At 50.7% G+C, this 12,757-nt stretch overlaps 1 protein-coding gene and 1 long non-coding RNA gene across 5 annotated transcripts; one reads left to right on the top strand and one right to left on the bottom strand.

Annotated features, from left to right (window-relative positions):
• Positions 1-1,118: 1,118 nt before the first annotated feature.
• LOC307223301 lies at positions 1,119-1,639 on the bottom strand. Its single transcript, XR_013842064.1, has 2 exons — positions 1,512-1,639; positions 1,119-1,461 (listed from the first exon to the last, which is right to left on the bottom strand). It is a non-coding gene; the product is annotated as an uncharacterized lncRNA (long non-coding RNA).
• On the top strand, positions 1,561-12,457 carry DRC4 (dynein regulatory complex subunit 4). Of its 4 annotated transcripts, none has more exons than XM_079989238.1 (11): positions 1,561-1,654; positions 2,155-2,253; positions 3,275-3,472; positions 4,091-4,297; positions 4,513-4,567; positions 5,329-5,534; positions 6,112-6,279; positions 7,076-7,162; positions 8,752-8,961; positions 11,472-11,537; positions 12,127-12,457. In XM_079989238.1, exons 1-11 carry the CDS (start codon positions 1,652-1,654, stop codon positions 12,274-12,276), a joined length of 1,449 nt encoding a protein of 482 aa, XP_079845364.1. In that variant the 5' UTR covers positions 1,561-1,651; the 3' UTR covers positions 12,277-12,457. The 4 variants fall into 4 exon arrangements, with proteins under 4 accessions (XP_079845364.1, XP_079845365.1, XP_079845366.1 ...); XM_079989239.1 differs by lacking the exon at positions 1,561-1,654 and adding an exon at positions 1,663-1,886; XM_079989240.1 differs by lacking the exon at positions 1,561-1,654 and adding an exon at positions 1,940-1,958.
• The last annotated feature ends 300 nt before the right edge of the window (positions 12,458-12,757 follow it).

Genomic DNA, 12,757 nt, shown 5'->3' with positions numbered 1-12,757 from the left:
CTCAACAAATGTTACTTGCTTAGGGTCAAGACCAGCCTCCCCCAGCTTGGATCCTCTAGATATTTTGACCTGCAACTCCTGTCAACTCCAGCCAGCACAGCTGTGCTCCCATCAGCCCCCAGCATCCTGCAGCTCTGCTGGTTGGAGGTGATGGGAGCTTTAATCCAGTTTTGGAAAGGTTGGCTAATGCAGGAGCTGCATGTCCCTGGCCTCTCTGGGAGGTCAAAGTGGTCCATTCCGTGTACAGTACACAAATAGCTTCTACCATCAGAACCAGAGGGAACAATGCCATGACGGACGACCCCCCAGTGAGCTAGGGGTGCACAGGTGGACAGAGCTGATGAAGGGAAGCCTCTTAGCCTGGGCAACCAAGCAATTTAGCTAGAGGATGGGGCTTCTGGGTACGGTAATTAACACAAGGCCATTGGGGTCAAGGCTAAATGTGAGGCCATTGTTTCAGCCTTGGCGATTAAAACAAACTTCGAGAGCTCAGCAGGCAAAGCTGAGGAGGCCTGTAATTGGACTCCACCTGCCTCTCTCTCATTGCCTCTGCCTAAATCACTCAAAATCCTGTTTCCTGGCTCAGACACTTTCTGCTCCTCTTCCTGATTCCCCCTACCTTCCTGATTCCCCCACCTTGGTGATAGCCCCTCCTAATCTCAGAGTGCAATTGAGAAACAGGTTACCTAGTGGTTAAAGAAATGTGCTCTGCACATACCCAGAGGCATTTTCCTTGTTCTCAGTGGACATTTTTCTGGGCTGAGCTCCAGCATCCCAGACTCAAATTGGTGGTTACTCAAGAGGGTGTGGGGGCATAACGCAGGGATGAGGAATCTGTGGCCCTCCAAATGTTTCAAGATTCCAGCTCCCATCAGCCCCAGTCCAACATAGTCAGTGGATAAAGGCAATGCAAGCAGGAGACAAAACTACCAGGAGGTCCCCTAGTTCTAAAGCACAGTTGCAGCAAAATCAGCAATGGGCAAATATTTTCAATAAGCATCTGCAAATGGTCCAGGTAATTCCTTGATCTAAACCTCTAATGTTTTGATACTTGTCCTATTCCTGTCACTGTATTTCGTTGCAATGGACTGTGATTAAAAGCAATAAAAACGACTTGCTTGCTTGCTTGTTTATACATTTATGCATACTGTGCCATCTTCCATGGTGCCTTGTAGGGTTGCACAGGCGGCGAGGCAGCTTCCCTGCTCCCACAGAGCTCACCGCCTAAAACTGCAAGGAAACCCGCAGAGGTGGCGGCGGCGGTAGGCAGCTGTCCTTACTAGACATCAATGAATTCTTATTGCTATTGTCGCCGTCGTAGCCAATTGAGTCATAAACCTTCCTTGTTTTGCTGCATCACTGGCAAGGTCTGCCTCCACCATTTCCCAGCCCTAGAAGTCCCATAGAGTCCCATAGGGCTTACTCCCAAGTCAGAAGAAGAAGCAGTTCATCTTCCAAGGGCTGCAAGCGAGGATGAGGCTGACAACGGGCAAGGGGTGGGGCTTCTGGGCCTCCGTTGCTAGGGCTGGGGCCCGTTGCCAGGGGCGGACCCGGCGGAGCCGGAACTCTCGCGAGGCCGAGGCGGCGGTTGCTCGGAGACGCGGCGACTCCGAGCCTGGGCAGCAGCCGGAGAGGGGACTCAGTCGCCACCATGGTGAGGCCGGAAGTGGGGCGCGCTTGCGATGAGGGGGCCCCGGGGGGCTCCCCCAAAACCGGGGCGGTGCTGGGGCTCCTGCCCGCCAAGAGGCCCCGACCCTCCACCCCGGAAGCGCGGGGGCTGGACGTGCTCAGCGACAGACCGAACTCTGCACATGCTATGGGGCATTCCTTCGTCACTCTTCCTTACGCGTGCCAAGAGTAAGCCCTGATATAAGCCTTGAGCCCCGGTAAGCACTGCTCTCACCACCACCACCACCAACCCCTATTTTACAATTGTGCCTCTTGGAGCAATTGCACAGGCAAGTAGGTGCAGGCAGCCAGAAGAGAGGGAGGGATGCGTGGATCCCTTTCCTAGAGAAAACGGCACTTCATCATTGCTCAAAGGGGTTATGAACATGAATTCACAGCCTCCTTCCTTCCTTTGGCTTAATCCATCACACTGAAGATGCTCTCCTCTCCTCTCTTGTCCTCTCCCCCACTACCGCGTTTGTTCAGGCTCCCAAAAAGAAAGGAGAAAAGAAAGGTGGCAAGAAGAAAGGTGCAAAAAGCCCTGTGGTGGATGCCGTCTCCCCGGAGGGCATGACCAAAGAGCAGGTGAGAAGGGGGTCACTTTGCAGTGGTAACAGAGAGGGTACATTCTTAAAAATGTGTGGATGGGAAATAGAAACTACAGTGCAAAGTGGTTTCTTGCCAACAAGAGGGAAACCAATCTACCTAGAGTTACTTAGGGGACTCCATTTCCTAGCAGCCCCAGGATGATGGGAGTTGTAGTCCAGCAACACCCTGCAGGCCACTCACGTTTCCCACCCCTGGCCTGTATCACATTAGAGAATGGTCAAGGTGTCTCTCATTTTGGGGTGGAGTGATGTATGGGGTGCTTGGCCTACCCTCATTATCTCCGACCTTCCTGGCTAGGAGTAAGACCAAGTGTGAGTCATGCAGTCCCTCAGCTGGCTTGTTGCAGGTCCACTCTTTCCATCCCTCTGACACTTCACTACAGCACTGAGGACCAGCATTGGGAGAAGCCACTATTTTGCCAGGGGTCCATGTTGTTCCTTACTACACCCTTCTGCATTCCACAGGGTAGCAAAACTAGGCACCTCTTCAGTATAGCTAAGCTCACAGTTCCATTTTACAGTTTGGGTACAGGTATTGTGAGAATATTGCACAGGAACAGCCTTTGCCATCCTGATGCCTTCCAGGTGTTTTGGGCTGCATCTCCCATTAACCCCAGCCAGCAAACCCATCAGTGTAGCTGATGGTAGATGACAAGCAGCACTTCTGGAAGGTACCAGGTTGGCAAAGACTGCCCTAAACATTCTAAGCTGATTTATCCACTTCCAGAGAGCAACAGACTCATGGAGCAAAGCCTCTCTCTAACCAGATAATTCATTCACCTATTTATCGTGCATTCTGAAATGAAACAGTTGCACCCTTTCTGGAATTAGCCATGCTTCCCATGCCAGTTCACAGGAAAGCCTTGGCTTGAAAAGAAAAAGCTTTGGAATTCACTGAGTCAGAAAAGGCACAATGCCAGTAGTGGCGATGGTGGGCTCCTAGTCCTTCCTCTCGGCTCCAGCCCGACTGTTGGCTGACCCTCTTCTTGGCTTTGCAGCTGGAGGAACATATGGGCCGCATTCGGGAGGAGCTGGACCGTGAGCGGGAAGAACGCAACTACTTCCAGCTGGAGCGAGACAAGATCCACACCTTCTGGGAGATCACTCGGCGGCAGCTGGATGAGAAGAAGGCTGAACTGCGCAACAAGGACCGCGAGATGGAGGAAGCCGAAGAGCGTCACCAGGTGGAGATCAAGGTAAGAGCCTGTGGACTTCACAGATCACAGAACTGTAGAGTTGGAAGGAATCCCAAGGGTTATATAGTCCAACCCCTGCAGTGCAGGAATCACAGCTAAAGCATCCCTGACAGGTGAGTGATAAAAACATGAGCTGCTTTGTATGGAGTATGTAGTTAAGTAAAATAAAACATTTCCCATTGGTACGAACCCAACAACCTTTTACTAGGGACCTTTTGCCTGTGAAACATGCTCTCTGCAACCATTGACCCATGCTGCCTCCACTTGTGGTTGAGCAGCTAGATATTGGCTTCGCCAGCCCCGCAATGTTGTGGATGGAAAGTGGGGAAATGGCTACGGCATTGGAAGGGTCTATTCTTTTGGCAAAAAGACATAGAGGCTCACATGCTCCTGAATCTTCTTCAGTTCCTGGTACTTGATTAACTTGGAGCCACGGTGCTGCAGACAGAGTTGGTCACCAGCTTGGTTGGTCTGGCACCCCTGGCTGGGGCACCTCAACCGACTTCCATCCCCTTCCCGTGAGTAGCCACAAGTGCCTCTCATTTACTCAGGCCTCTGCAAAAGAGAGTACCTTGGCCAATGAGGGCCAATGCCTGCCTCGTCTTCCTTTTGTCTCAGGTTTACAAGCAGAAGGTGAAGCACCTGCTGTACGAGCACCAGAACAACATCACAGAGCTGAAGGCAGAGAGTACAGTGTCTATGAAGCTGGCCCAGAAGGATCACCGGTCCCAGGAGATGGAGCTGCGTAAGGACATGCGCACCTTGAAGGTGGAGCTGAAGGAGCAGGAGCTGTCCAACGAGATGGTGGTGAAGAACCTTCGGCTGGTATGTCTGAAGTGATGCCGGACTTGGCTCTTGGGCTGGGCTCAGGCCAACTTTCGTTGAGTGCATGGTGTGCGGGTGGGAAGGAGAGGGGTGGTGGTTCTTAAACCTCAGTTGTTCCTCCAGAGCAAACCAGCCTTGGCTTTGCTTCTGAGCTAGGAGGAGGAGGCCTTTGTATATGCAACATCTGTCACTAACCAGTATCATCATCTTGGCAGAAACAACAAGAAGACATAACACGATTGCGCAATGACTTTGAGAGGCAGGTGAAAGGTCAGTTCTGGGGCTCGCCACCAAAAACTGTGGGGTTCGGGTTCGGAAGGGAAGGCTGTCTTTGTGCCCAGGGAAGGATCAGTGGGCCACAGTGTCACTTCATCCCTTGGGCGCCCTTTCTCGCACACATGCAGTGACAAGGGAGCTGCTTCCTTATGGCACAGTCTCACTCTTCTGGAAGGTGTATGTGTGTGACTTTGTAGCCATGGTGTGTAAGGCCCATCTCATGAGTCCGCCCTATGTTGTGTGTAAATGAGGCTAAGTAGCAGCTTGATAGAGAGCACTGATTTGCGTAGGGCCTGTCTTGCATACCAGCTCCTGTCTGTTTTGCAGTCATTCCGAGGGAGGGGCCTGAGGCTTCCTTGAAATGCCACATGCATTATAAGGTGGAACATGACAGCAGTTCTAAGCTCCTCATCAAATTAAATGTGTCAAAATAGCTAGGCACAGGAGTGCCATTTGCTAGGCCTTCTATGAATTCCATCTCTGCTGGGAGCTTTCTAGAAAGCCAGGCTCCATGGGCCCATCCTTTGCTCAGAGTTGTTTATATATAGTCTGAGCACTTCCAGTACCTTTGGGTGACAACATTTTCCAGTCAGCCGAGAGTCTTGCTTCGCCCTCTTGTTGGAGCTGGAGAACACTTTGCCCCATCTCCTCTTCCACACAGCATAGAGAAACAGCCCACAGATAGAGGCATGCATAGCCTTGTCACTTTTTTGCCTAGTAGAGCACTCAGTCTGCCCTGGGTGCTGCTTCCCCAGAGATTGAGGCCAAGTATGAGAAGAAGATGCGGGTTCTACGCGACGAGCTAGACTTGCGCAGGAAGACTGAAATCCATGAGATTGAGGAGAGAAAGAATGGACAGATCAACACACTGATGAAGAATCACGAGAAGGCTTTCAGCGACATCAAGAACTACTACAACGATGTCACTCTTAATAACCTGGCACTTATCAACACCCTCAAGGTAAAAGACATGCACCACACGACACCATCCCCAAATCAGCCTGTTGCCAGGTAGTGGAAGGTCAAAGTGGATGGTGTTCATTGGGCTTTCTGTGTTTTGTTTTTTGTTCTGCTTTGGCTGATTTCTGTACTGCCATTGCTTTAGAGCCACTACATGTTGCATTTGTTTGCTCTGCCATTGTGGATACCTTGAGTCCTGGAGTTCCTCTCTTGTGCATCTCACTATGGACCAACCCTTGTTGTAGTTGAAGGTCATGTGTTTCCCATTTGGGGAAACGAACCATTCTGGTTTGGGGACAAAGTCTGTTTCTATATTTTATATGTCAACCGTGACCTTGTTTGTTTGGAAATTTGTTCCATTCACTTCAGTGGGCCAGTCAAATGAGTCAGGGTGCAGCCTTGGTTGTCCTCAGGTGATTCAGAGCTGTTGTTTCTCTTTGCCTTGGTGGTGGTGGGTCCCATGGGAGGAAGCATGTTCCAGGCAGGTGGTCAGGACTGGTGGGATGGGGCTTGCTGCCTGTTTTTGAGGACATGAGGCACACACAGCCTCCTTTCTCTGTGTGTGTCTTGGAGTACAGGAGCAGATGGAGGAGATGAAGAAGAAGGAGGACCATCTGGAGAAGGAGATGGCTGAAGTGCTGCTGCAGAACAAAAAGCTGGTGGAGCCACTGCAACGAGCCCGTGAAGAGGTGGCGGAGCTGCAGAAGAAACTGGCGCACTATGAAAAGGACAAGGCCATGTTGCATGTGAGACCCAGGGCTCTGCATTCGCCTTTGCTTCCTGTGTGTCCTGGCCAATGAACTCTGGGTTACTTAGTAGGACTGACTCTCTGCTAGTTTGGTGTGAACAGCACTGGGCTATTTCTGCACCAGCCCACTATCATGCCACAGATTTTTATTTCCACTTTTGGTAGCAGTTTGCATTGTCTCTATTCTCATGTGCCCTTTATTTCCAGAGTTTGGAAATTTGTACTGTGTGAAACAGGCACCACCCTTTCTGTGATGTCCTTCAGTGCTAACAGTGGTCATTTAGAGTCTAGACAAATGTTACTGCTCCTTCCATTCTAGTTGTTGTCCAGCACTTTGCTTTTTATTTTTATCAGTGTTTCAAGTTGAGAGTTTCGTGATTTTACATGCAGCCACGTACTCACGACCAGAGATCTCTTTTTAAGTTTTGTTCCCTTTTGATGCTGCACACTCCACCAAAGTTGTTGGTGTGTCTGAATGCACAACAGTTTTGCCATAATCAAAAACAGACTCATTCAAAATACAACTGCAGAGCAATTGAGTTACTATGTGAAGAGGAAGGCAGGGGACCATAGGGATCATGAAACATGCTGGAAGTTGGGGGCAAGAGACCCCTGAGCTGATGTTTCCAGGATGAGGGACTTGAATGATTCCCAGTCCCTGTGGAGCAGATAGAGGAACATAGTACTTTCCCACTCCTTTGCACTGTCTAGTTTGGAGGTCAAAACTCATCAGTCCCTTCTGTGCCCTAGGAACTGTGTGCGGCTGCTTTAACCTCCTTCTCTTCCCTCTCCAGCACACACATGCCCGTTTGAAAGTCACCGAGAAGGAATTAAAGGATCTCCAGTGGGAACATGAAGTGCTGCAGCAAAGATTCATCAGGGTAGGGATCAAGAATCACTGTTGTGCTGTGGCTGAACTCAGAGTTGGAAGAGGGTTGGATTTGATGGGTGGGCTGTGGGACAGGATGAAAAGTATGGGCCCATTTTCTGCAGATATCCAGTAGAGAGGTCTATATACCCACCCACCATCCATTGGGCCTTGAGAATTCTGTGGTCCTGATTGTTTCTTGATGAGACCTTTAGAGCAGATGGACAAGTCTGAGCCAAAACTGCCTGCAATAGGCATTCCCTATCATCTCCAAATTAGCTGTGTAAATTTTTGCAGTTCTTTTGGATTGCTTGAGCAGCTGGACTTTGTGTTTGTCTGAACAGTGGCATGTCTACTGCTGGGCTGGTCTAGTCATCAGTATGACTTAAAGAAGTGGGGACTGTGATACTGGGGAGGGGCAGCTCCCATCAGAGGGGGGGATGGAAGGGAGGGGCTCTCTTCAGTATAATTCATTAAGACTTGGGGACAGGTTTGCGTGCCATTCAGCATAGATCTGAGACCTCATTAGCTGCCTTTGAAAACTGGCTGCAGTGGTCCTGTCTTAATGAGGGGGTCTCTTACTAACAAGAATTGGGTCAGGCTGCCTCCCATCCCTCCTCCCCCACAGAGCCTTGTAAAGTGCATTGGGAGAGAAAGGAGGCCTTTCTGTCCCCAAAGGCATCATTCTCTTGCTCTCCTGAAGCTGCTTAAAGCCCATGGCCTAGTCTGCCATGCCTTGCTGGGTGGTCTGTTTCTGTTCCTGAAATGGGGGAAAGAGGTTGCTGCAGATTCCTCAGTTCTCTGGCTCCTGAGGAGGAGGCAAACAAGTGTGCTGGGGGCTTCCCTGGAGCTGCCCTCTTTGACTGCTACAAGGCCGGGGGTTGAAAACGGGGGCTTGACTCTTCCTGATAAAGGTCAGCATATGGGAGCACAGCAAGGCAGTGGGTGGGCATTTGCATGGCACGCGCACACACACACACACACACATAGCACAATGCAAGAGGATGGTTTTAACTGATAAAAACCTAATCACCCCCAGCCCTGTCTTCCAGCTCCCACTGCCTTCCCTAATAGCCTGAGGGGCTGCCTCCAGAGCTCTGCATTGCTCCTCCCTCTGTGACTCACTAAAGTCCCAACTTTTGGAATCATTGCAACATATTTTCATCTGTGTTGGTTTGTGACAGAGGGGGTGGGCAGCTGTTGTCATTGGGTAGCTGGCTTTTTATTTTTGGAAGAAGACTTTTACGCATGAATGTTAGGACTATAGACAGTTGCCTAAATACACAGCCAGACCCTTGGTCCATGCAGCTCCGTCTTGTCTATGCACTGACTGGCAGTGGCTCTCAAGGCTTCACCTTTCCCGGCCCTCCCTGGAGATGTGCGGGGTGCAACTTTGGACATTCTGTATGCCAAGCATGTGCTCCACCACTGATCTCCAGCCCTTTCCCATGTGCTCACAGTGGACAAGCAAAACACACAAAAACCCAAAGCGCCTTATTAACAGACAGAATACCTGGTTTAGGGGCTTCATGGAGCACCAGTCTGTGCCAAGGCTCAGAGCAGTGCTCTCTTTTACTCTGGGGTTAATGGTTGTCTGCACAGGTGCAGGACGAGCGAGATGACCTGTACCAGAAATTTACCAAAGCCATTAACGAGGTGCAGCAGAAAACTGGCTTTAAGAACTTGTTGCTGGAGCGGAAGCTTCTTGGCCTCTCCAACATCCTGGAGAAGAAGGAGGTGCAGCTCAACGAGGTCCTGGCTGCCACCAACCTTGATCCCGGTGCTCTCAGTGTGGTCACCCGCAAGCTGGAGGTACTGTGCTTCTAATCACCATGGGGATTATAGAGAAAGTTTATAGATATTTTTCTAATACCCTTCAGTTAAACAAACAGCTCCCAAGCCAGATGAGAACAATTGGTCAGATTCCTTCTTGCTGCTGTTTCAGATGGGGTTTGTCCCTGGGTTTCATATTACCAAGATGGATTAGGCAAGATCTAGGTAAAACCTTGCAATGCACAGGAAAAAGGTGCACTGGCTAAAAGGGAGCTGCCAGGGGCTCAAGGTGTGGGCAAGTGCAAGGAGCCATCCTATAATAGACTCTGCCCAACCTGACAAGGGGAAGTTAGTTTTTCTCTGAGCACTCCCCCTCATTCGGGGGCAATTAATAAATGTAGCCTGCGCAGTATTTCAGAGGAGCTGCGCTTAGTTGTACACAAGAGGCCCGCAAGCATGAAAAGACTTTGCCTCAGCCCTCCAAACAATCAGAGCATGTACAGTAGTACCTCAGGTAACAAACACTTCGGGATACAAACGCTTTGGGTTACAAACTCCGCTAACCTGGAAGTAGTACCTCGGGTTGAGACTTTGCCCCAGGATGAGAACGGAAATTGCACGCCAGCGGCACAGCGGCAGCAGGAGGCCACATTAGCAAAAGCGCACCTCGGGTTAAGAATCGTTTTGGCTTAAGAACGGACCTCTGGAACGAATTAAGTTCATAACCCAAGGTACCACTGTACCAACATTTCCATTTGCCAAGCAGGTTCTGAATGCACACGCACACAACTGGCCTCCAGTTGCCTCGGCTTGGCTAGAAGTTGCTGGGAGGTGTTTGTTTCCAGCAGCAGCTATAGAAGACAGCCACATGGGCAGGACTGTGGGCAAAAGGGACCCTCGCAGCAGTGACTGAACCAGTGGTGGGGTGAATTGCTCCACTGGGGAATGCTTTCCCTTCCTATCTGACCTGAGCCTCTTTGGTGCTTTCTTGGGACATAGAATGCACAAGCAGTCAGCAAGTGTCTGTTGTGCTTCTGGCTGTGAGAATACACTTGGCATGAGGGTGCTGTGCCTGGGGAAATCTGCAGGAGCCAGATTGAAAGGGGAAGTTCCAGTGGTCAGAGACTTCAGTTTCTTTTCCCTCTGGCTGGTGGAGTTGGAAGAGATACTACATGCAAATCTGCTGAACCTATGTGCCATTTATTCTGGTCCCAGAATCCGTTCAGTACACAGAGCACACGTGCCCCTTTGCAGCATGAGAACTGTGAGAACTGAAGCGGCAATGTGCCCTCGTTGCCAGGGCGGTGTTTCCTGCTCTGCTGCTCAGTCTCCAGTGGAGATGGAAAGGGAGAGAGAGAATGAGCTCCTGGCTGCCTTCTCGGTTCCTTGCCTCCCTCCTTCTCTCCCTGCGGCCACTTGGGACTGTCAGAATCTTCTAGCCACACAAGCATGGCTTGGGGACCGCTTGCCGCACAGCTTTCTCTCAACTCGTTCCACTCCATGGGGTTTCCCTGGTTGCTGATTTCCTAGCTGCCCGCTTTCTTTGCTAAGGTTGGGTTCTCTCTGACAGCGCCCTGGTACACAGCAAGGCGATCTGCACTTTCAAAGCATTCCCCTGGCACGTCATGTTGTTTCTGGGGAGCAGGGGCTGCCCATCACACTGCCAGGGCCCCTCCCCTCCGTGTTTCCAGCCCCAAGAGCCAAGGGAGGTTCTCCACCATAGGGACCTCTGTGGCCTCCTCACTCTTCAGGCTTCCTGTCCTGCCCAGTCTCTGAAATGCCTGATGGGATGGAAACAGAGTTATCTCCCGTGACTTGGCCTGCCTGGGAAGGGGGCTTAGTTAGCGGCTTCCACATTCCAAGCACGGCTGGCGCCAGTAACTGGAGATTCTTCCCAGAGGCAGCTGCTCCTTCCAGCAGGCCTCCCACATTCCTACCTTCAGCTGCTGCTTGCGCAGGAGGCACATCCACAGGGGATTCCCTGGGTATTGTAGCACCAGATCCTGTGCCAAATAGGGCAAAAAATGGCTTGGTGGCAGAAATGCCAGCCCACAGCTCTCATCTCCCATTACTGGCAGGCAACGCAGACGAGCCTTAATTTGAGTCACAAAGAGGAAATTGTGCAGGGAGGCAAGAGGCGCATTAGCTCCTGTTTGTAGATGGAGTGCTCCACTGTGATTGCTATGCCAAGTGTGGAATGCAGTACTGTATACAAAATTCAGCACCCGTGAGAATCTCGGGTTTTACCTGATTTTGTAAAAGCAGGTTTCTAAACCTCATGGCCGTAGAGAGGCTTGGAAATACGTTGGCACTGCCTAATGAAATCACAGAAGCCAACCACAGACAGATTAGGACTTTCATCATGCAGAATTTGTAGAAAGGAAAAGAGTCAAGCACAAGACTGTGCTGCAGAAGGGCACCTAACTTTGCATAGGCCTGTCGTGGCCCATTAAGAAATGGCCAGAAGCTCTGGCTGGGCCTTGACTAGTCCCCTTGTGGGCCAGTTCACTTGCCTGATGTGTTAACACCCAAACATCCTTCCTTCACAGGATGTGTTGGATTCGAAAAACAATGCCATCAAGGATCTGCAGTATGAGCTAGCCAGAGTGTGCAAGGTAAGAGCTCCAGCTGAGGAGAACCCTGTAATTGCACTTGAATGTCTGTTGGAGCAAAATGTAGAGAGCAGGTCTCTTTAGACACAACCCAGGAAGGAAATATATTTTCCCTAGCAGTTGGCTTTTACTTATGCCTTGTTTGAAAGCCATTTATGCCAGCAGGAATTCACTATCCTGTGGCAGTGAGTTCCATAGGTTAATGCCAAGAAGTGTGAATAAATACTTCCCCTGTCTTTTCTAATGCCCACTGCCTACCCATCTCAGTGAACGGCTGATGGGTTTGACAAATGTTGTACTAGCCATCGCTCCATCTGACCTACCAAGTTGCATTGTATTCACCTTCAGCCCCATTTTTCTAAGTTAACAAGTTTGTTCTAAGCATTTGTTCCTTGAGATGGTCTAGCCTGCAACCATTTTAGTTGGCCTTTTCCTGCTCTCTTGCATCCTTTTGGAGAAATATGGATGCAGCCGCCACTGCCATGGGCTGGCTATTACCAGAGCATAGACATGAGAAGTTGCCTTAGGTGGCTGTGTTATGGTATGTGATGTTTGATCCTTCTCCTCAACCTGCAATTGCCTCCCATTGCAGGCCCACAATGACTTGTTGCGGACGTACGAGGCCAAGCTCACAGCCTTTGGGATCCCTTTGGACAATTTGGGCTTCAAGCCCCTGGAGACCTCCGTGATCGGCCACACGCTGGGCCAGGGCCCTGCTGGGTTTGTCTCAACCCCCACGTAGCACAGCCTGACATCATACTTTGGAATGCCTTCAGCCTAAGCCTTGTGTGCAAGCAAGCCACTGTCCCGCTCCTGCTGTGGCCGTAGAGGGGAGGGAGAGAGCAGCCCCCTGGAATGAGATTGCGTCTGCTCCAGCCCTCATTTGTATTAAAGAGGCCCTGTGGTGGGCTATTCAGTCTTCAGTCTCTGCAAAGCCTCCCTTTTTCTTTCCCACCCACGTCAAGGCAGAGCTTGGGGACTTGAAAAGCATGCTCCTTTTGATTATTGAGCCCCTGGACTACTTAATCTCACCTTATATAGACCCTCCAAAGTCCTCCACACCTATGTTGTGTCCACTCAAGCACCATCCAATGTGAGAACCTCTGAAGAGCCTGGCTTCTGGATCCAGGCTAAAGGACTACCTAGTCCAGCATCCTGTTCCCCACAGTGGCCAAGCAGATGCCTCTGGGAAGCCCACAATCAGGACGTGAGTGCAGCAGCCC

Source organism: Podarcis cretensis (genome assembly GCF_951804945.1).
Source record: "Podarcis cretensis genome assembly, chromosome: 8".
NCBI classification, from domain to species: domain Eukaryota; kingdom Metazoa; phylum Chordata; class Lepidosauria; order Squamata; family Lacertidae; genus Podarcis; species Podarcis cretensis.
This window is presented reverse-complemented; position numbering and strand designations above follow the sequence as displayed.